The 24603-nt window shown below is 39.6% G+C and overlaps 1 protein-coding gene across 4 annotated transcripts in view; it reads left to right on the top strand.

The window, feature by feature from the left end:
• The window catches only part of Mapre2 (microtubule associated protein RP/EB family member 2), a 130742-nt gene that overhangs the window by 43689 nt on the left and 62450 nt on the right, over positions 1-24603 (top strand). Inside the window, exon 1 of one of the 4 annotated variants that reach the window (XM_010638058.1) lies at positions 7-275. The exons of 1 other annotated variant lie outside the window; for it this stretch is intronic. In XM_010638058.1, coding sequence (XP_010636360.1) covers positions 157-275 — 119 coding nt within the window. In that variant the 5' untranslated portion in view covers positions 7-156. Of the gene's footprint in view, positions 1-6; positions 276-22103; positions 22127-24603 lie in introns of those variants that run through there. 2 more of the 4 variants (XM_010638060.1, XM_033757555.1) reach the window with 2 other exon arrangements.

Genomic DNA, 24603 nt, shown 5'->3' with positions numbered 1-24603 from the left:
GGGGCGGGGCGGGAATCCAGTCGGGAGAAGGCAGCAGCGAGCGAGCGAGCCGGAGGCAGGCGAGGTCCCTGCGAGCAGGAGAGCAGCGGGAAGACGCAGCCACCTTCCTCACCAGCCAGCCCACAGCGGTTTATTCCCTTTCTCGGGAGTGCGCCAATGCCTGGGCCGACCCAAACCCTGTCCCCAAATGGCGAGAACAACAACGACATCATCCAGGATAACGGGACCATCATTCCTTTCCGGAAGCACACAGTGCGCGGGGAGCGATCCTACAGGTAATGGGCTGACCGGGCGCCGGCTGGGACTGTGGTGGGGACGCGCGGAAGTCCGGCCCGTTATATAATGCAGCGGACACTGCCCGCGACCCGGGCTGCAGGCGTGAATTGGTGGAGGCTGGCGTGGTTTTTTGCTATCCTTTCCTGTGTGTCACGTTGGGGATGCATCGAGCCTTCACGATTGCAGATGGAAAGCATTTTGTGACCTGGTTTGCTGCCTGCAAAAGGTCTCCCTCCATCTCTTTCCTTCCACATTGACAAAAATGCATGCTGTTTTCTCCCCCTTTCCAAAGAGAGACAGGCTGTAGCACTTCCTTTCCTCCTTCCCCTTTTTGATTTTAAAGGGGCCATTAGGTAGCTATGCCTAAAGGCAGAGAAGACAAATGGGAGGATGGCGAGGAAAACGTTTGTGCTCAACCTGGAGAGCGTGCAGGAAAGATGGAATCCTCTAGATTAAGCTGCAGTCTGTGATGTTAAACCGCCAGATTGATGGAGCTTTGTAAGAATTCCGCTTGCTGATTGGTGCAAGGGTTGACAGCAAAGGTCACAGTGTCAGACATAAGCCAAAATTTTCTCCTTTGAGCCTTGAGCTTTTTAGAAAGAGATGGACTGTAATGGACCTGGAAAAAACTGGGTGCTGTTATGCATTTTCCTAGGAGTTTCTGGCCTCCGCATGGGTGGGGGAGCCCTTCTTATTTACAGTAGAAAGGTAATTTCTGGTATTTTGCTGAGGTCTGATTTGAGGATGGGAATGATCTTGGTCATTGTTTTGTGAGCCTTTTGATTAATGAAATGGCCTGTGTGGTTGGCATCATTTTTACTTTAATGTATCTGGCCATATGTTCCCGCAGATAAGCTCATTAAAATTGTTTGCATTGTTTGATAAGGATAACAATGTAATGGAGAATGCAGCTAGGGTCTTAGGGTGCTCAAGGCCAGACTTAGACTGATAGCTTCAGTCACATTTCCTCTGAAGTTTTTTTTGTACTGGGGTAGTTATTTTTATTTCTTTTTTTTTTTTAATTGTCAGCATAGTTCTTTTTTATGGGTTCATTTTAGATATGCATAATGATAACATTCATCACAGGGAATTTTTATGCATCGTATATTTTGCTTTTTATTTCCGTTTTCCTCCCTTCCCTTCAACCCTTCTTCCCCTCCTTATTTACAAAAGCTTTGCTTCCATTTTTTTTTTCTACTCCCCCCACCAAGGATGGGGTAGTTATTTTTAAATGTTACCTTGATAACCACCAACAATGCTTCTGCTTTGAAGCCAAGCACACATACCACTAACGCTAAAGCGCATCCTCTCAGCTAGTAAGCAACAGGAAATAACACGTTTTTGAGAGCCTTCATCCAAACATTCAGGTGGTATTATGGGCAGGCTATTTTGTGTGTATAAATGTGGCATATCATAAAATAGGACCGAAAGTATCCTGCTTCCTTTCTCTTTGACCAAAGGCACACACTGTTTGTTGACTTAAAAAAAAATTATAAGCAACCTTTGCCCTGTCATCCCTGGCAGTTACATAAATACTTGGAGTTAATTTTGGCCATGCCCATGAGGTCACCAAAATCTCATATGTTATGGTTCCAGCAAATGTGTTGACATGGCATCCTTAGAGATTTCAAGCGCTTGTTATGCTCTTAATGTAAACCAAAATTGACCCACAGCTTTTGGGATTCTTCCCTAGAGGACCCTGTGATTAGAAATTCTAGCCCCTTCTCTCATTACTCCTCTACCTTTGTCCTCTCTGAACATCCCAAAGCTTAAAAATTGATTTGCTTTTGAACTTCTCTTATTTGATCCATTCTTAGAAGCTCTCATCTCCTAAGAGATTTAATTCATACTATGTAGGTAGCAGTTGCTTTTAGGATGGAGTTCAGATTTTACCACATAAGCCAAAGGAAGTTGCCCAGTTGGGTTTCATTACTCGTTTGAACCCACTTAGAATGACAGTGAAAAATAATTTAACAGGTTAAATGTTACCTTCTCATGATAAATTTTTGTTTTAAAATAAAATTTTATTTGCTTCTTTAATTTGATCTCAATTACTATTTTCATCTTCTGAATTTTTTCCACTTTGCTTTCTGAGTCCCTATAATACTACCTGGGATTATATAAAAAGCAAAACTGAATTTGAATAATGATCTGACTGAACAAATTCTTAAGTCATTCAGAGAATCATTGCATTTGTATTTTTATATAGGACTAGTGGATACTATACTGAGAGGTTTCATAGGATAAGTAAAGAAGGAGGCCTCCAAAATTGCTGTGTCTCACATTATACAAAGGATGCCCTTTGGAAACAGACACACTGAGTGTTTTCCTTGGTCTGCTTCTCTTTCAAAGTGGATGACCAGTATAATGTGACCACCACTTTTTTTCTTCTGAAGAAACATAGGGAAAGGAAAAATGTGACACATTTTTCTACTTGGAAACATTCCATCATTATTTTGGCATCCCAAAATTGGAATAAGGTAGCCTTTTAACTGTTAAGGAAACTTGGAAGGCAATTTGAAAGCTCAATAGAGATTTAACTAAGTAAAAGTTTGACTTTTGGCTGTAAGCTTGGGATAGTCCATGACAGTGAGATGTGCTTCGAAGTTGTCAGTGGAGTCCCGTGGGACCCTAGGTGAGCCCAGGACCTTGGCAAGGCCGGAAGATGCCATTGTAATAGGAACCCAGCAAACCCTTGATCTGAGGCTTTATTTGCTACCTTTGCTTGTTATGCATAAAGATATCTAGTCCCATTCCTACAGAGATATTGTAAGGTTAACTTCAGACATTTAAAACAAATGGTTTCTGGGCCAGGGATATAATTCAGAAGTAGAGTACTTGCCTAGCATATGTAGTAGGGCCCTGAGATTCGCTTCTGACACCTCAAAAAATAAAAAATTAAAACCATGTAAATCAAATTTTAAAAGAACAATGTAAATACAAGAATGCAGTTGTTACTAGAAAGGTACTCTTTTGGAGCTCTTTGCCGTGCCTCCAGTGCAAACAGGAGGAGAAGCGGACACCTAGAAGATAGGACCATGCAGCACAGCTAAGGAGCAAGCAGTCACTCTTCTATTTTTATAGCGTTTGTACTAGATTTTTCACAAATAAAAGACATCTGTCACTCCTGACCCAGATATCGTGACCCAGGTATCTGTTAGTGTAAACAAAGCTCATTTTCACAACCTGGAGTAGAATAGGTGGTAAATCATTATTGAAGGTAGTGTGCACTTTGATTAGAAAAGCAAGCTTCCTGTACATTAGTAATTTCAGTTAAAAAGACCAGGTGCAAAAATGGCTCTACCTACACGGCTCGTGTACACAGTTATATGATTGCTTCCTCAGCCTCAGCTTCCTCACAGCGTTTAGGAGCACTAGAAATCTATATATTTTAAGAACTGCTTAAAAAAATAAATGTGGTGAGGGGGCCATTTGAGGTGACACTGTTTAATTCACAGGGTGTGTGAGTTGTGCTCTGGATCTCCCTGGAGAGCATACTCCCCATAGCTCTGTTCTGTGCAGGTGCAGATGGGAAATGAGATTTATTAACTGGCTGTCTGCCCTCTGCATCTTTGTCTGCATACTCTTGGCTTTTGAGAATGTATATATGAGGTTAGAGGACTATTCCAAAATAGGTGGCTACTACTACATATGGCTACTACAAAAGCATGTTTCCAAAACCTTAAAATAATTACTTGGCCTCAGGAAATACACTGTCTCAAAAGGCAAAACTAAGATGTAAGTTTAAAATACTGGCCTAAAACACTTAGCTTTGCTAATTTTAAAAAAATGAACTGTTTTAAGGAAAACAAAGAGGGGCATAGTAAGGGGAGTTATGAAAGTGTGTTCCGTTCAGTTGTCACTGTTATAACATGGCTTGCCTTTTGCCAGAAAGTAGATTTCAAATCACATCCCCAAGAACAGCAGCTGTAGATGGCAAAAGTCTGGCTTCATGTATCTCCATTATGCACATATTAGTACAGTCTGGGTTTATACTGTTAATGGAGGTTTTAAAAATATAGATTTGGCCTTAAATTTTTGTTTTTAGTGTTTGTAAAAGACAGAAGATTACTCAGCTATTTGTTAGGTGCCCAACCTTGTAACTCCTTTTTAGGGTCCTTTATTCTGTTAATGCAGTGGTCTTCTGAATGCTCTCCCCTTTGGGGAGAAGCTCACCCCAACTCTTGCTGGTCGTGGTGTCTGTTGACAGTGCATAATTTAGCAGAGCAGTAATATGAGAGTATTCTCCGGAATTTACAAAGTTGATTTTCTTATACAGCATCTTTTTGTGTGTTTATAGGAACTTCTTGAAACTGCAGTAAATAATCCCTTACATTAATGGTGGGGTGAATCTTGGGACTAACATAAATACTCCATTTCAGTCGGAGATTTAATTAATTCAGTAGATATTTAGTAGTCTGCTCTGGCCAAGGTCTTTGCTAGGTACTCCTTCAAAGACCTTGAGTTGTAGCAAAGTGAGAGTTATAATCAATTCATTTTATAGCAGATTTACATATTTTACTTAGTCTCATAGTAAGATTGGTTTGCATTTCCTGAGCTCACAGAGCCTCAAAGTAAGAAAATACATCCTTAAGGCCAGTATGCTGTGGAATGCTGAATGAGGCTAAAGTGCTATGTCTCAGTAAAAAGATACAAGCTTTAGAATCGGACATAATTTCATTGGCCTGGCTCAGTCCATGTTGGGGCAGTGGTGGAAAGTAAGACAGGAACATTGCAAGGCAGGCAGGAACTTGGAGATAGGAAACTACTAAAGGCTTATTACCTACAAACAGTGCACTGCGAACAGAGGTCTTGTTTCAAAATGTAAGTAGAAAGGAAAATGGGATCCACAAGTGCCCCACCCTGTGTGTCCCAAAATTAATGGGGCTGTGCAGTGCTGTGAGAGAACTTAAGTCCCTTAGCCTTCAGGGATCAGGGCAAGGTAGATGGATGGTCCCTGCTGCAAACAGGCAGCTTTCTCTGTGTAGAAACAATGAATGTAGCTTCATCTTATAATAGGGCTGGCTGGAACTTAGGTCAGACAGTGGCTCTTATATCTGAACACCCACTTAAAGGTGGTCAGTCAGTTCAAAGATGTCACCTTGATGGTGGCCACTAACGTGGACTGAGAGTTTATCCTGGCTCATAAAAATTTCTTTATAAATTTTGTCAGTTTCATTTTCAAGGACAAATTGATTGCATCTCTCCTGTCAAAAGTACCTTTTTTTCTACAATGAAATGTGTTAAAGAGTTTGTATGTTAGCATAATTTCATTCTTCTTGACTTTAGCTTTCAGCTTTCCTGCCTCTGTAATTCTAAATTAGTTATGTTGTATTCAGTCAGTATCTTAAAGCAGCCCTTTTTCTCGGAGCACTCCCTGCACACCCTATTGGTATCCCTCAGCTCATTTTAAAATTCTGATTCTCACTGTTTATCTCAGTGTTTCTGGCCTAACCACGAGAGAATTCTTCCAAAATGAAAACATACAATTCACATAGGAACAAATAATGTATAACTTTTGCCTTGATGAATCAAAGAAATTTCTCCTGAATATGATTTTATTAAATACATCTCTAAAATGATCATTTACAGTAAGAAAAATAAATCATTAGTGAGGTAAAGATTGAATTTTTGTGGGCCACTTAGCAATAATTTCTAGATTACTGAAAAAAAATGTACATTTTTAGTGTCAGATTTCTCCAAGCTTACTAGGATTTTGCTCAATTGATCATGGACACATTCTCTCAAAGTACTGTTTTATTTTTTCTAAAGGGGCAGAAGTAAGTCGATGGCAACTTTTAGTCATTGTGTCCTTTAGTGCTGTGCTAGTTAAGACAATATGGCAAGAGCTCAGCATTTCCTTTGTTTTGGGTTCCAGCAGGTAAAATGACTGTTCCAAAAGAATCTAACTTTGGTCATGACTTTGGAACAGAAACGGAATAGGGCAAGAGGGAAGAGTATGTTACGTGTGTCAGTATAACATACACACACTGGTGGAGAGCTGAACACTTGTGATGGTCCCCATCCTGTAGTTTTGATAGCAGCACTGTACTTCCTAAAGATATTTTGTCTAATCTACCAAATCCATGAAACAGACTTTGTGGAGATACTTTCGTTGTACACAGAATAGATCTTGAAGTCTATGGCCAGTGTTTGTCATTTTATAAAAGGACTGTGTTCTTCATGGGAAGTAGACTAGATTTCTGCAGTCCTGTTTCATTTTTCCTAGAGGTGGTATTTGTTCTCTTTTGTTTTGTTTTAACATTAATTCCTTATTCTTTAGTTAGTGTCATCCTACCCTAGCAAAGCCTTAGGAGGCAATGCCAGAGGCACTGACGTCTATGGGAAGCTTTCTTCTGTCCACAGTTTCCCTGTAGCATTTTCACTTAGTGTCCTACAAATCCGGAAGAAGGATATCTACAAAAGTGAGGTCCTCCCCTACTCCTGCCTACCATCTACTCCCTTTTTGGAATGACCACATGTTTTGAGCTTGCTAAAAATGTATTTTTTTTAAATTCCCAGTGTTGGCTATCATATGATTATTATTATTAAAGTTGGAGCTGAAATTCTTTGTTCAGTATACTTAACTGAGTTCCTTCAGTATTCCGGTCTCCATGCTGTGCCCTTGGAATACAAAGATAAATAAAGCACAGCCCTCTATCAAACAGGCATTGGTGGGTGCATACAAGAAAACCTAAAGTCCAAGGTGGAGAGGTGCCCATACCCAGACCTGGAAAGCACTCAGAGTGTTTTTTCTGTTGTATGACTGATGTTGGTTCAGAAGTCTTCAGTTGGTTCAGCTTTCTTAATAAAAGTAATTTTGCTGTTACCGCTCTTATACTTGCTAAGGGCAAAATTATCACTGCTATAATTTTCAAACACTTTCAGGTATGGAGTATGTGAGTAAAAGCTGTGTGCATACCTCACTGTTTCCTCTATATATGTTTTATTAATGTAACCTTGAGGCACAAACTTGAGCATCGTGGAGTAACTTGTAGCAGGAAGGGTTTTTTTTCCTTAAAAACATCATGTGAGGGCCGGGGATTTAGGTCAGTGGTGCCGCTACTTGAGGAAAAGTAAAAGGCTTCCATATCTCTTTTTTTATGGGTGCGTATTTGTAGTACATTATGATTACATTCACATGGGGGTTGGTACATATACATGGACATTTCTCAATTCCGTTTTGTTAGCCCCCTTGCTCCTCATCTCTCCCTCTCCATCTGTGCACTTCTGGACCACTTCTTGTTCATGTCTTTTGATCTCTCAATTTTTGTGTTATATGTATTGGCCATCACTAGGTTAAAAATAGTGCATTACTGTTACTAACTTCTATATACACTGAGGAAAACTGAATTATGTATTCATATTCACTTCATATACATGGGAAACTGAAAGGTAAACTAATAAGGACGAGAACTGGGAAGATTAGTCACTATGTACCAGTTTGGTTTTTTGTTTTTTGGTTTTTTTTTTTAGTTGAAACTATATAAATGCATTACCTAAGCAGACAGTGATATGTCATTTAATACTAGCAAGGATTTTAAAAATTAAATGAATTTTAATTGGATTTCATGTGTTGAAGTATGTTAGAAAACATCTCAAAATATTCATGAATTTACCAAAGTCACATAGTGGTTACTAATCGTTTGGCTAATGCAAGTGCCGTTCATTTATTAAAGCATCACAAGTCACAGATGAACTGTGCTGTTCTAGCACCTGCCTCGTGTAGCCCTTTGGAGTTTCATACATAGCAACCCATCATTCGAATTTTGTTTCATTTTCTCCAGCACATGAGAGCCACCAGTGTTTTTGGTGATGTGTCTAGGCTGCTTGGCATGCTCCATGAATCTTGTGCTGACTGAGAGGATTATTTTTCAATACCCCCGTTGTACTTTTGTTTTCTTCCCTTTATTGAGCCCCTGCTGTTTGTCAGGTTGTGTATGGGGGCCAGAACTGTGACGGTCCAGGTAATTGCCTTTTTAGCCATGCTTCCACCGTCTGTCCTCCCCTCACCACCCCCCTGCAGCCTCCAGCCTCAGAGTAGCGGTATCTGCCCTTCATGTAACCCCAGCTTCCTGTGCTGATGGCCAGGAAGCAGGCGGTGTGCATTCCGTGTGCGTCTTTGCTGCAGCCTCCTCACCCACAAAGTCTGAGAGAACCCCAGGGAGACTGAGCCATTAAGAAAAAACAAGAAGAGCACTTTGCATATGTTATCCTCCCTTCAGGACCTGCTGCTTGTGAGCAACCCAGAAATCTTTAAAGAGGCTGTGGAGCTTGTGACTGAATATCTCTGCTAGAAGAGAAGCAGAAGACAGAGTCATTCGTTTGTGGGGTGGGAGGCAGGCATGTGCTACACAGAGAAAAGGAGGGTTTCCCAGGATGAATGCCCCAGGCTCCCCCTCATGTCTTTCCTCAGGCAACCTGCTCCTCAAATGCACATTTAGTCTGCAGGAGAGGAAGAAAATGATGTGAACCTAGGCAGGGGTTAGGCAGGGGTTTGGCGACAGAAGGGAGAGGGGCCAGAAAGACCCTTCCAGTTCTCTTCCCGGGGTCTGGAAAGCACAATAATTTGAGAGACAGACATGGGGTTTAGGAAATCAGTTTTCCTGACCTTGGAGTTTCTGACAGGCAGCTAACATTGTCACAGAGCTGGCTTGAAGATGTCCTCCAGAGTACCAGGCAACTTCTCTTCAGTCTCTGTAACATGTGCTGCTGCCCCTGGGTATGGACTGAAAGGATGGCCTGGACCACTCAGCCCTTTCTACCCCTCATTAGGACCAGGTGGGGGCTCTGAGTGCCTACCTGGGAGCTACTTGGAGAAACTGGAGAGGTCCTGGACAAAGCTTGGCTCTGGAGTGAGACTTACTTTCTATCCTAGCTCCTTTCTAACCACATGTTGTAGGACAAATTTGTTAACCTCTGTAAGCCTCATTTTCCTACTGTGCACATCGAAATCCTCACAGCACCAACTTCATGGAGTTCCTATGTGGATTAAATGAGACACAGAATATAAAGGGCACTAAGCATTGCCTGGTGTAAAGTAAATTCCTTGAAGAATGTTAGCAAGTATTATTGCGTGTTATTCAAATTTATTCTTTTATTATGTCTTTGTAATAATCTGGGGCCCCCTATTTCCTAAGTACCTGATATAATACCTGGTATAGCAGAAGTTTATTAAAAGGCCAAATTGAGTCTGGAAAAATTTTAGACCAGCCACACTATACATAGTCTTTCCCCCTTGTCAACTTAATTAAGAATTAATTTATATACAGTAAACTGTATCCATTTTAAAGTATATGACTCAGTGCCCAGTGGTCATCACCATAGCCAAAATTTAAACCTTTCCATTACCCCCCAAAATAACTTTGTACATTTTGCAGTCTTCCTCTCTTCTGTGCACCTCCCAGGGTCACTTCTGTTACTGTCACCACAGATTAAATTTCATTTTAAATTAATGAAATCCTACAGAATGCAGTGTGCCTGTTAGTGCCTGACTGCTTACTCAGTAAAAATTATTTTGGGCTGGGGATTTAGCTCAGTGGTTCTGGTGCCTGCCTTGCAAGCACAAGATCCCAAGTTCGATCCCCATTACCCAAAAATAAAAATAAATATTAAAAAACAAAAAATGATTTTGAGATCCATCCATACTGGGTGTATCTGCAGTTCATTACTCTTTATTGCTGAGTAGTACTCCGTCATATGGCAGTACGATATTTTGTTTAAACATTCACCAGATGATGAGCATTTGAGCATTTCTTGTTTTTAGCAGTTATGAATAAAGCTTCTGTGAATATTCATGTGCATATCTTTGTGTGCCTAGGAGTGGAGTGACTGGGTCATATGGCTGATATTTAACTGAAAAGTAACTGCAAGCAATTGTCCGAAGCAGTATTAGCAGAGCATGGGAGCTCTGCTTCATGTTTGGCAGCACTTGGTATTGTCTGGCTTTCAAATTTTGCCTGTCCTTATTCAGGGGTATCTCACTGAGATTTTAATTGATATTTTCCTGATGACTAATGATGTTGTATAGCCGTTATGCTTATGGCCTGTTACATGGGTTGCAGATCCCTTGTGCAAAGTGATGAGACCAGGATTGTTTCAGACTTTGGATTTTTTCAGATTTTGGAGTATTTCCAGAGGCTTGCTGATAGAAAGGCATCCCTAATCCAAAAATTTTTGAGCATCGTGTCAACACTGAAAATATTTTGAATTTTGGAGTTGTGTTTCAGGTTTTAGATTTTTTAATTAGGAAAGTTCAGCCTGTACATATTAATACTAAAATTGAATACAAAAATAGTAACAGAATAATTATATAAACTAAAAAAAAAAAAACCTAAATCCACTGTTAAAGTTTCATATGAAAGTGTTAAATATTAGATCTAGAATTTCTTTGGTGTCTTGACAGATAAAAAATGCTCTTTTAATTCTATGAAGATGAATGCTATAATTATGTAGCTATTCTTTGTATCAAGTATCCTCTTATGCTAGGTCAAATATTTTCTATTAAGTTTTAAAGGAAGTTGTGCAGAATTATTTTTTAATCTTTAAATGCAACAAGGAACCATTGGCCTGGTTTTAAAATCCTGCCCAGAATAATGAATGGTTGGGTGGCCCCCTCTTTTAAAAATTCTGAGGCTAGCACTCCCCCAACCCCCAACTCGGCCTCACTCATTCCCATTCTACCAGATTTGTCCATTTTGTTGTTGTTGCCAGTTTGGCTCCTTATTTCTCTAAGCCCCTAAGGAGAAAATTGCCTCAAGTTGAATTTAGAGATCAGGCACGAGATTTGTAATGTCAGAGGTTTACCTGAAAGGCAAAAATCTACCAAGGACTTTGTTATCTGTATGAGGGTGGAGATGTTTGGCTTTCAGACGGAATCTTCCCAGGTAAAACCTAGCTTCTTAACTATATATATATATTTCAAAATCCAAAAATGTATTATTTCACAAATGCCGTAGACTAAGTATATTTTGTTTTGTTTTGGTACCACGTATTGAACTCCAGACCTTGTGCTGTGGCACCACTGAGCTAAATCCCTGGCCCACTAAGTAGATTTTGTAAATGTAACTTATTTTCTTTTTCACTTATTCATATGATTACCAAAACCATTGGGCCAAATTTCAAGGGAATTACTGTCTTCCAGGAGGGCAGTGGTGCTTGGCTCTGTAGACAGTAGGCAATGATTTTCTGTGTTCTGGTTGGGGCTGAGCAGGCCACAGCTACCCGAGGACTTGTGGAAAGCATACTATTGTTTTGCTTTATTTTAGGACATTCCATGAAAGGAAGCCAAATACTATTAGACAGGACATCCTGTGATTCCCTTAGTTTACTATAGCCAAGTATGGGATTTTTATTTTGTAATAAGATGATTGCCTGCTTCCTTTTCTGTTCACTAGGGAACTCAGACTGTTGATATCCATTTGGCTTTTTAGACTGCAGCAAACTAAACGCCTAGAAAATCCTCTGAAGATTCACAGATGAAGAAAAATCCATGTTGTTGTTGTTTTTTTTATGCACACTAAGGATGTTTTAGTCACTTAGCATTTAAGTGACCATTAGTTCTATTGCATTTAGATAATTATCCAAAAAGATGGAAGTGATCAAAGTATACATTCTTGGGATTAGACATATTAGAATTCTAGAATCAAATATATTATGAAATAAATACACTTAAATATGATGCAAGTATTACATCTGAAGAAGATGAAAAGTTTTCATGTATTAGCCAGAACAAGCTGATTGTTATGGAAGTGTGTGTACTGGCATAGGTTCTTTGGATTTCCATAGCAAATGGCCAGAGACTGGGTGGCTTAACTCATGCTAGTGGAGGCTAGAAGTCTAAAATCAAGGTGTGGCTGCTACCTCTGAAGGTTCTAGGGAAGAACCCTTCCTATCTCTTGCTGGTCTGGTGACCTCAAGTGTCCCTTGGCTCGTGCTTCATCACTCCGGTCTGTACATGTTATTATCCCAGAGCCTTCTTCATCTGCGTTTATTTCATGGCCTTCTTTCAGGAATGCAGTCACTGGAGTTCAGGCTCACCCTGGTCCAGTATGACCAACTACATCTTCAAAGATCCTATTCCCACAAAAGGTCACATTCTGAGGTTCCCAGTGACGTGAATGGGTGGGGGGACACTTCACCTCTCAGTATAGATACATGTATGTATGTATGCATGTATGTGTTCATGTATATATATATGTGTGTGTGTGAACTCATTTTTAAAGTGTGTATGTGAAAAATACATATACTCTTCTACACGCAAAAGTTTAGAAGGATTGGAATGTGTTAGAACTGAGTGATATAATGATGGATATTTTCATGTAACTTTTTCTGTATTTTATTTATTTATTTATTTTGGTTTTTTGAGACAGGGTCTTGCTTTATAGTTCAGGCTGGCCCTGAACTCACTATGTAGCTCAGGCTGGCCTCAAACTCGCAGCAATCCTCCTGCCTCTGCCTCTGTATTTTCTTTAGTGAAAATATACAGGTTTTGTTATGGCTTGTCTACATGTGCCCCCCCCAAAGCCTCATGTGATCATAGGTAAGGCTTTTTCAGAGGTGGCTGGATCTAAAGTGTGTAATGCTGGGACAAGGGTGTGTGATTACTAAATCACCACCCTAATCCCAGTAGCCTAGAGTAGAAAAGGGGCAGAAAAAGCAGCTACCTTCTCCCCACCATGAACTGTTTCTCCTCCGCCATACCAATCTGCTTTGGAGCCAGCCAATTATGGGCTGAAACCTCTACCAACTGCGAGCCAAAATAAACCTTTCCTCCTTTAACTTTGGATGTCAAGTATTTTGTCTCAGCAATGAAAGAATAAGATGGGTTTCTAATATAAAAATCTGAATTTTGAAATTTAGAAAGTTGCACTGTGACTATGTAGCAGTAGCCCAGGTTGGCACTGAATTACTGGCAGTCCTCCTTCTGCCTCCTGAAGGACATGTACCACCGCACCATGCAACTTTTGGCATCTGTTAGTGTGTTTGGGGTTTTGTGTTTGTTTGGGTTTTTTGAGAGAGGGTTTCACTATAAACTCTAGGCTGGCCTTGAACTCACTATGTATTGCAGGCTGGCCTCAAACTCATGATCCTCCTACCTCAGTCTCATGAGTGCAGGGATTACAGGCAGGAACCACCATGCCTGGCTAGATAATCTTTTTTAAAATAATTGAGGTTTCTTTTTACCAAGATCCTACCTTGTATCTGTTGTTTCTTCGTCTTATCAAAATATGAGATATTTCAATTTTGATTTTAAATAATCCTTTGTAACATATACACACATATAAATATATATATGATGAGTCAGTTGATATTTTTATGGTATTGGGTGTTTACTATGTTTAATATTATGTTAATTATAACAAAAGCTGAGGCTGAAATAATGTAGAGTAAAATTGCTTTTGAGACACTCAGTCAACCAGTGTAGTATCAAGGTCTTTGATTTAAGTTTGGAAAGCCAGAAAAAAAATTATGACTATTAGTTGTTGAATTCAAACCTAATTTTTAAAAATATGTTTTAATGTCTCTAAGATTAATCCTAGGAACCTAGAAACTAGGAATGGTGAGAGTATGGAGGCGCATTCCCAGATTTCTGAATTTCATCTGTTCACATTGGCTCAGATGTTGAGTTACCTCACAATGCGCAGACGGACTCTAAAACTGACTTCATCCACTCACCCTGCTTATACTTTAGACATTTTTGTCTGTAGTAGCATCTCTGATTATGTTGTAAAATAGTTTATAATGTCTTCCCATAACTAATTTCCTTTTTCTTAATTATCTTTGCCTGATAATCAGTTGTTTTGTATTTTGGAATCCCAGCCTTAGTAAAACACACTGGGTCCAGTAGAGATCACTATCTCCCGTAAGTTATATCACTACCGCCTGTCAAGTCTTGTCCATTGCTCCTGTAAGTCCTTACATCTTATAACTGCAGAGTCTGAAGGAAGGCTGCAAGCTCTAATTTCTCACCTCTCTTCTCCAAACCAGGGTCTTACCATGTGTCTGCCCCTCTGATATTTCTGTGCCCGATGAGTTTCAGCTTGGCGTAATCCTTACCCACTTTTTATCCTGGTGATCACTGCCTTAAGTCACTTTCCCATTGTACAATACCTAATACCTGCAACTTACAGGAGGAGAGGTTTGTTTTGGGCTCTTGGTTTCAGTTCACAATTGGCTGGCTCCAGGCAGAAACCACATGGCCCAAGGGCATGGGGGAAGAAAGCTGCTCTGTTGAGACAGCAGAGAGACTGAGAAGGCATGAACTGGGGACTGGAATGCGCCCTTCCAAGTCACGCCACCCAGTGACTTACCTTCAACCAGGCTCTACCTCCCAGCTATCACCGCTGGATACTGTGCTCCTGCACCGACTTGGGAATGTTGGGGGCCTCCTGCATTTCCGCACTTCCCTTTGAGAAGGGGTTGGGGGAACAGACACAGACAGCCAGACAGACCTGATGTTTGTCAGATACTTCTGATGGAAACATGTATGAATCTTCATTCTTCATTCCAACAAATTAATGGTAAATTAGTTTATTGATTAAACAAAGAATGAAACTCTATTTTTCACTCCAGTATACCAGACAGAACCTAGTTGCTTAAACAAGAGTATGAGAAAACTAATAATAGGGAGAGAATAAGAATAAACTCTGATCCAGGAAGTACAAATGTAGGAAGTTATGGGAAAAATCTTGCTCAAATGAGAGAATCGTGTCACCTGGGAAAGGATGAGGCCGTGGGGAACTGGCAATATAATAATGCTCCTAGTTTTGATAGTATTTCCCACAGCTACACTACTTGGCTGGACATTAATAATCTTAGTTCAACTATAGCAATGACCAGAATTCCATTTACTATGCCTCAGAATGTACAGGATCCCATATTGTGTGTAATTTACAGGGTGTTTTCTAGGGTTGGCAAGAGGGTTTGATGTAGAAACTGATCAGTAACTGGTCAACTAAACATAAGGTTGAAAAGTTTAATGTTTTGCTGTTTCCCAGATGGGCAGAGTAGGGCAGAAGGGATGTGAAGTCACATTTACTGGAATTTTTTTTAACACTGAACTTTACTTCCCTTGTCTGTTAATAGGCTTTATTTTATTGGTTCTTCATTTTCATTTCCATTTAAAATTTATTTTACTATCAATTAAATACAGACGTTTGGATAGACACCAGTCTCTAAGAGTGAGATATTAAGGTTTGTTTTTTTAACATGGATTTTTCTGAATACACAGTCACGATACAAACCTGAAATATTTTGTTAGCTTTGCCAAAGTTGTAAGCAGTAATGTCTCTGTCCATTTTGACTAATCTACCACAAAAAGCAAGTTGAGAAACTTGGGTCCAAAGTATATATTAACTAGAAATGTGAAATGTGAAAAGATTAGCATGGCTTATATGTTACAGCTGGTAGGTTTTCCAGCCAAAACCCGTTCCCCGCAATAAACTGAGAAGTCACCCAGATCTCTACATTTCAGGCTTTTTTCCCCCTACAGAAACTTATGTTTAAAAAAACTCTTAGTTAAAATGTAAAATGAGGTCTTGATAGAATTTAAGAAAGAAAAATGGATTTATTAAGGTCACAATTACATCCTCATTGGGGTTCTTTGTCTTTCCACCTACTCTCATGGGGTGGGGATTGGGAGTGTGTGAACAAAGGAGGGGTTTGATTGAGAGCAAGAATCCTAGAATCAGACCCAGGCCCAAATCTCAACTCTGCCACTTAATATTTGTGACTGGACAAGTCATTGGCCCTCTTTAAGTCTGTACCTTTTCCTACATTGTGAAGTAAAAGTGGCTGTTAATGGCATCGTTGTGAAGACAAAATAAGAAAATGCATGTGATCTATTCACTGTTGTGCTGGGCATGTGGAAATTTTTCAGTAAATGCTAGTTAGTATATCATCAAATCAAGTCCCTCTACTTTACCAGTTAAGGACATGCCAGAGAGTTAGGCACATGTGCCCAAGTTGACCCAACCAGTTGGTGGGAGAGCTCTGGACCTGGAAGGCACTCCTAGATCAGAGCTTTCTCGAACCTGCAGAATGCTCGTGAGCTTTTCATATCTATATAAATGGTTACTCATGTTTTTCCCCAGATGTAGAAGAGAATCTTTTAATCCACTTAACCCTAATTTATTTCCCCTTAGCTAGCTCGCATAGCACAGCAGGCAGGTGTGGACAATTGCATGCATCCTGTGACTCTCCTCCCCACAAAACTCTCCCCACCTATTCACGCAGCACTGATGTACCATTTTATGCACCTACCTATGTGCCAGACATTGCCCTAGGCCCAGGAGAGAATTTTATTTTTTGTAGCAGTAAGTAAAATCTTCTTAAAAGTACCTCCCTACATAAAGCTCACCTTTTGGGGCAGGAGATGGCAGATAACAATAAACAGGATAATCATGGGCAGGGTTAGTGTCAGGGAGGAAAGGACAGTGCAGTGCCCGTAACTGGAGGAGGCCACTTCAGAGGGTGGGCAGGAGGCCTTGCTGAGGAGTTGACAGTTGAGCCAAACTGGAACCTGAGATGCAGCCAACGGTGCTGAGAGCTGGAAACAGGCTCTCTTCCTGTGTGTAAGCCCTGGAGCCTCAGTTATTCCTGAGGATTAGCCTTGAAGCTGGCATCCATCATTTGTTTCTGGTTATGAGAAGGTTTAGAAGCAGCAGATGCCGAAGATGATGTGTACCTAAGGAGGAGCCAGCACCACCAGGAGCACAGAAGAGCTCAGAACTTGTAGGAGGAGAACACTCCCTCCCAAACAGGTCCACCTCAGGGCTCTGTCCATTCAATTGACATGCAATTTCTGCTCTGTCCAGGTAGAGTAAAATCACATTATGCAGTGTGTTAACAACTGGGCACTCACCATGGTACCAGTGGCACCCATGTTCTTAAAGTTTGAGCAGGGGCCATGGTTGGAGGGCAACTTGGAGACTGACTGAAAATGACTTGGGATCCTGGGAGAGAGCAGAGGTCTGAGGGAGAGGGAACAAGGCCAAGTAGGGCTAGGAAATTAAACTGAAGGCATATGGTCAAGAGGAGCAGAGGTACTGGGAGCCAGGAGTGCTGGACGGGGTGCTGAGCAGAAGTCAGTGCCCTGAGGAGACCAGCCAAGCCTTGTGGCATGGGAACGAGCTCTGGGTCATTGGAATTATTTTCAGAGCACAAATGAAGCCACCCACTGCTCAAAACAGATGGGCATTTAGGCAAATATAATCAGCTGCATTTCTGACCATATGAAGAAGTGTGCATGTGTGTGTGTACACGTACAAGTGTGTGTGTGTTTATTGCCTTAGCCTTCTACTCTGTCATTATATGCAGTTTCATTCAATCTGTGGACATTATGAGTACCACAAAGAACTTTTTTAGAATTCCAGAATGTTCTCATTTCTTGGATTAGAACCAAGTTTCCAATTCAAGGCCATAGCTTTTGACTTAATTCTGAGTTTAAAATCACAACAACAAAACTCCACCTATATATTGCTGTCTTTAAGGTTTTATTCTTTTTCCTTTAATTGCTGTGTAGCCAAGTGATGTACTGTATGCAAAGAGCCACCTAATGAAGGTGCACTTGATAAAATTAATGCAGATATAGGAAGGGTGCAAAAATGAAGGAGAATTTTGAAGGCTATTTCTGGAGTCTCTTTTTGAAGACAGTTGGAGGGATCTGGGTATTTTAGTCATATTCTACTTTTTTTAAAGTAATATAGAATACTTGGTGATATGGCAAGAAAGTGCTTACTTCATCTGTTTTGTAAAGTAATACTTAATGATAAGATGACAGAAATCCTAAAAAAAAAAAAGAACATTGTTTTTCTGTTCTTTGTCTCTGGCAGGTGGCATTATTAGCTGGAGTTAGTAGTTATCTGATTATCAGACTAAATGAAACTGTGCACATTAAAAGCATTATCATTAAGCAGCACATGATAGCAAAGTATACATGGATATTGTGATGGTGGGCAGCCTAGAGCACTCTGGAATACAACAGACAGTTCAGCCTTGCGATTAAACTCAGGTTTGTCTAATGTTTCTCAAAGTGGTTTAGTATGAGTTTCTTTCATTGGTTTTCTTCACTGTTTTGGAACTGTAAATGCCTAACTGTAAGCAAAAGCTCATTTTGGTGGCTGTATTTTCATAAAATACGTATGTTCTGTCACTGTGGGCAGTATTCTGCTGTTTTCTCTGTGGTCCTTGGGTGGAGCGTTTACTGTGCCTAGGCCCTGCCTGAAGGAGTTAGTCTTGTATTGCCTGCCTGATTCCATCCCAGAGCCACAGAAACCTGTAAAAATACAACGGGTACACGTCTGTCCTTGGGCACTTAACATGTTTTATTACCTGGAGACACAATATAACTTCTCAAATTCCCATCCTAGACCTAGAATCCACGCATACATCTGTTAGCCCACTAGTTAAGCAGAAGCCATATTATCTGATTTCAAATGAAATTCTCAGCTATCCATAATCTCTGTCCAGGGAGATTTCATCTCATCAAGGTTTGCCTTTCTGTGCTACCCTCTTAGACTCTGTCTTCTCTTCATCCTCATCTCTTTTCTTCAAACTTTCTCCCTGCCCCCACATTTGGGTCACAGATAAAGAGAAAGTGATGAATTGAGAATTATCTGGTGATGTCCTTTACTTGGTGAAATGTTTAAATTCTACCCCTTATGGTATTGAGTTTAAAGAATGATTATGCACAGCTGAAAAGCGGAGGAGTTTCTGGTTCAGCAAACACATTTACATTGTCACTCCCTACAGAGGCCCAGTTCATTATTAGGGACAGCTACAGGAGATTTGACATCAGCCTTTTGTTATGAGCAGCCTGAGAGAGGAGACACCGGGCAGGACAGGTCTGTGTCCACGGCTTTTCAGGGGAAAACTCACATATTTGAGTGAAGCTATATCTCTTCATTCCCTCTCAAGTTGAGAAAATAGATACAAAGCAGAATTATTCTTTGAGACCAACTCTTGGATTTCTTCCTTTTGTTCTATGTTTAATTTCCTTTAGAATAAAAAGGCACGTTTGTAAGTACATTGAAATAATGCACCTCCCCTTACCTGGTTTGTAGGAACAGGCTAATTTTGGCAAGCCTAAAACTAATTTTGGCAAGCAAACAACAACATGTAACCTTGACCTGGGCCAGATAGGAGTCCAGTGGTTGGGAAAGAAAGTATTCTTATAGGTCACGGTGCTTTTTCCACCTGGGCATGTGTGGAGATGTGATACAAACCAGTATTTCTGAGACACTTAGGAAGGGTTGCGGACGCCTGGTCAACCTCACAGGGCTTCCAGTGAAGTCCTGGAATCTTTAAAACAGTATTTAAGAAATTGTGTGAGCTGTGTGTTATTATTAGGGCCTCACTAATCATATACCCAGCCTCAAGGAAATTTCTCAGGTGGAAGAAAAATAACATTTCTTTGTATCTCTATTCCAGTCTGCTCTTTGTTTCATCTGTGTGAAACTGAGTGAAAGTGTGTTGGATGTATTTATCTTAGACTGTTGGTGGTGGATGGTTTTCCCTAGTGGTGGGAGAACATGCTGAAAATAGAGATGATCATGCGAGAGAAGGCAGTCACAAGCATGGATATTGTCGGTGTGAAACATGTGAATGGAATATATTGGCATGGAGTGGATAGAATTTTTCATATTTTATATTGAACAAAACGTTTCCAATTGAATATCCTTGAGGAAATGACATAAAGTCCAAAATGGTGTTTAAAGGTTCAGCCTTACAGAGGGTTTGGGGTAAATCTAAGCCAAAGGGGGCCTTGTACAGAGCAGCAGTCAGGAGCCAACCACTTATGGGGGGCTGTTCTTCTGCAGATGGTCATGTCTAAACTTGGGAAGCCTGGCACACTCAGACTTCAGTTGTTAAAAAAAATAAAAATCAAAATAGGTTCCACATGCCTGATTCCCAAAATTAATTTCTTAAATCCTTCGCCTTATATCCACACAGCCAAAACAGGGCCAGAGCTAGTGTCCTAGGACCCCTGGTCAATCATGAGCCCTGCTACTAATAAAGAAAACAAAAGCCATAAACAGCAAGTTGTCCAAAAGAGTGGTCAGGGAAAGCATAAAAAGAGAAAAGGAGAGAAGTGAGCCCTTTTCCGTAAAGTATGGCTGTGATAGTTTGTGTGGAGTGGGGTGGGGTGGGGAGGAGATACAAAATGTATTACATAAGAAATAATTTCAGTAACACACCTAATGCTAGCTATGACATTTTACATATTTGTCTAATTTTGTAGAGACACTCTTTAAATGATTCACAAAGCTTGCCAAATTTTTTCTTCAACAAATTTGTACTGTACTTTGTGATTAAATTTAGGGCTTATGACTAGTAAGGTGATAGAATTCATATCTCAGTAGACTAATTCAAGACCCATTGACTCACATAGAATTCCATTTGTTTTAGTAAGCAGAAATGCAGTGTCTAATTTGTATGGTTCAAAAATTGCTGCAAAGCAAAAACTTGGTATGCCTCTCCACCCAGTACCACTACTGAATCTTGAATACAAGAAACTAAGCAAAAATCAGTAGCACATTGAGCCTCTGCCTAAGGTTATCCTTTCTTGAAATCATACATCAGTAGCCACTATCCACAGATGGACCAGTATTGGGACTTTAGAGATATGAAGGAATTTCTGGGGTGTGTGTGTATGCATGTGTGTCTGCGTGTGTGCGTGCATATGTGTTTTCTTTCTCCTGTTCACAAAAAAAGGAAAAAATGCATTGCCACCTTCCTAGAAAAACACTCCAGCATTCACAAAAATAATGTATAAATCCATTGTGGTTTCTAGTTTATTTTCAAATAGGAGCAATGAATGAAAGTTCATTTTAGAATAAAATTTTAATACACTATTAAAATATAGTGACCTAGGGACTGGAAGGCTAAGAGAGTGTATTCCTTACTTATCTAGTTTTCTGTGACATTGTACTTACCAAATCTTAAATTCGTAATGATCTGGTTAAGATTTTAAGTGCAGGGGTGGGCAATGCTTTGACTCCCTCTTGGGAAGACTGTCATAGAACAAATGCTTATCTCTCAAAGGCCACATGGTTGGTCATCAAAGAATAAACTGTTGTTTTCATGTAAAAGACATGCTAAATTTCCAAACTTGAGAGCAGATCTGCACAGTGCATTGATTCTTTGTATTCAGTATGACCTTACCTTTCAAAACCATTTGTTTTTCTTAATTCTGGGGGAATAAATTAATTAATATTTGAAATGGTTCGAATTTGTACCTTCAGTGGGTGTTCATTCAGTGTTCAGCAATCTTCTCAGGAACAAAGAGTTCCAGATTGAAGTTTGTGTCTCTCACTTAGCAGGCAATACTTAGCATCTACATTTGTAAATGAGGAAAATATTTCTGACCCTGCTTTCTTCACAGAACTCTTTCAAAGGTCAGAATAGGAACCGGGAGTCACTTTATCTCTAATATGATGTAAAAACTCCTTGTATTCACTACAGAGCATTTCTGCAGACTCAGCAAGGATAGATGCTTTTACCTTTATATTGTCAATAGATTGAGACCCAAGAAACTAATAATGAAACCTCAGATTTGGAAGTATATCTGTGGAAGGGATCGGGTTGTTTAATATTCTCTCACCTGGGTTTAATATTTGGAAATACATACTTTTTCTCCTGTGAAGGTTTTGGTTCCCTGATAATTTTGGTTCGAATGCATTGAAATTACTTGTAGAAAATATGGGAGCTGACGGGATTAAGAAGAAAAATGGTGGGCAGCAGAATAAGAATAAAGTTCTTTTTCCACTTTGGCAGCCAGGTGACTTACAGGAAACTCAGAAGGGTACCTCTTCACGGGAGATCCTGTCAGGACTCAGAGCTGTCAGGCGTAAGTAAAATCAGAAGACCTGGCACATTTGGGTAGGGAACTAATAAATGACAGCCACAAAGTCCAGTGAATGTAGAAGCATCTCGAAATTTGGACACAGTAGATTATAAGAATAGTCCAGTCAGCATGGGTGGTAATGGAAATTATATTGATACCCTGCTGATTTGAAGTAGATATTAAAGTCCATTTAATGCAATTATGGCGAACCTTTTAGAGCTTTCAATGATACAAACAGCCTGCTGTATCGCGTACGCCTCCACCACTCAGTAGATTCACCACTACTGAGTGTTGTCAGCATTTTACTTTAGGAAATCTTAAAAATTATTCCCAATTTTCACTGGCTCACCCTTCCCCTTGTTCTATCCACTAACCAAGTTTTCCCAAAAATCCCTTAGCATATGGAGATTCTGGATTGCAGGTGTGTTAGTTGGCCAGCCTTATGGCAGAGGTGAGAGTGAGGAGTTTAGTGAATAATTAACCAGCTGATTAACTGGAATTTAACAAAACACAAATCCATTTGAAGACTATAGCACCTTTACTTGCCTTTGTTCTCTGAATGTTTAGATTATGAAAGAACAGTTGTCTCTAGGTAACTGACTGTTAACAGTAAAGACCTGGAGGAAAGTGATTCATTGACTGCAGCAATTGACTTCTTCCTTGTTCTTAATGGATTTTTTAAAAGCTGCTTTAACTTTTCTGCCTGTTCTTTGGTTGTGTTTTTCTCTTCTGTAAGCACAAACCATTTTTTACTTATTGATATAAGGACTAGTTTTCTAAAACACCAATCTGTTGGTGTCTTCTTGTTTTGTGCTTAGTTTTTAATTTTAAATCATCTGGAGCAAAAATGTTCATCTTTATTTGGTTTAGTGCCATTGAGCATAATTCTAGGCCTTGACACCTTACCTTCTATCCATACATTGCCTGGAAATGTAAATGCTTTTCATTACTGCACAAAGAAGAAACCATTAGGAAAAAAGCACACTGCCAAAAGTTATGCAAAAATTACGCCCAACAGTCCAAGATACTTTAAATTTTGAATTATTTATCATAAGGTTTTATATAATTTATACAGATGGTAAAAATTAATTGGATTTTTAAAACAAATAGTTTAATAAATGATAGACATTATCACATCCACCCAAAAAACTTTTAATAATGGTGTGGAAAAGCAGTATTCATGGTCAATGCATTAAGATTTTTCAGATCTTAAGAAGAGAATTTATAAATAAGGGTGCTCCTGGGGGTGAGTGGATGGATTTTTTAAAAATTTATTTCTGTGCATAATCTTCAGTTAGCACTTTGAAGTAGAGAGCAGATTTCTGTCACTTTAGTGAGAGTAAATAATTCAAGCAAAACTGTTTCATAAATATTTAAACTTTGGGGTAAAATCTCTAAACTATAGATTTTGCTGTCCTATCTGCTCAGGTTTAAACATACTACTTTCATATCTCTAAGTATTGTTTGTCACTGAAAGGAATAGGGAGCCCTTCGACAAATGACTGCTTCTAGTTCTGAGCCAGGCAAGGTACAAGGTGGACATTTCATACCAGAAGTCAGAAGAACTCAAAAGACGCCAGATCTTGCAAGAGTATATCAATAAATATATCAACTGTGATGGATTAAAACACATTAAATATGTTTTATATAATTAAACATTTAATTCAATACATTTTATATAGGTAAACATATCATATGTTTCAATCCATGAGTTCATAACTATACAGTACAGTACTTCAAAAATCAAAACCCCATTGGCCACGTTTGGAGCATATTAGAAAGCACATCATTGTTTTGAGAACAGATAAATGGAGTAAATTAGGCAACTGTTTTGCCTTTCTTACATGAGGTAAACCTTAGGATACCTAAGAAGAAACTTTCTCTTTGTAGAATTATTCCATCTAGTAAGAATTAGCTCAGTGGTTCCGCCGCCTGCCTTGCAAGCACAAGGATCCGAGTTCGATCCCCAGTACCAAAAAAAAGAATGAGTAATAGAGCATCACTTTGAAGTTTCTAATGAATCATTACATCGAGACAAGTATCAGGGGCTAACAGTATGTCAGAAAGAGCCAACCAGACAATTATGTGCCCTTTGATGGAAATTCAAACACTGCATGGAGTCCACCCATCCCCATTGGTGCTGGAGTCAGATCAAGCCCCTCGATCAAATTACGCTTTAGAGGAATACAAAGGACAGAGTGCAGTATTAACCACCCCAATGGGTGACAAGCTATTTCTTTCAACAATTCTAAAGAAATTACAAGGAAGGACTAGAGATTAAGAAAGCTATAGATAATAGAAATCTAAGGAACTTACCAAAGCATCATAATGTGTGAATGTTATTTGAATGCAGAGCCAAACAAAATTGTAAGAAATTATAATGCTTATTTCATTATATGAAGTAATTATTTTAGGTGTGATAATACTGTTGTGGTTTGGTAATTTTTAATGGTCTTATCTTTTTTTTTTTTTTTTTTTTT

Source organism: Fukomys damarensis, unplaced genomic scaffold (assembly GCF_012274545.1).
Source record: "Fukomys damarensis isolate Sample0158 unplaced genomic scaffold, DMR_v1.0_HiC HiC_scaffold_30, whole genome shotgun sequence".
Lineage (NCBI taxonomy): Eukaryota > Metazoa > Chordata > Mammalia > Rodentia > Bathyergidae > Fukomys > Fukomys damarensis.
This window is presented reverse-complemented; position numbering and strand designations above follow the sequence as displayed.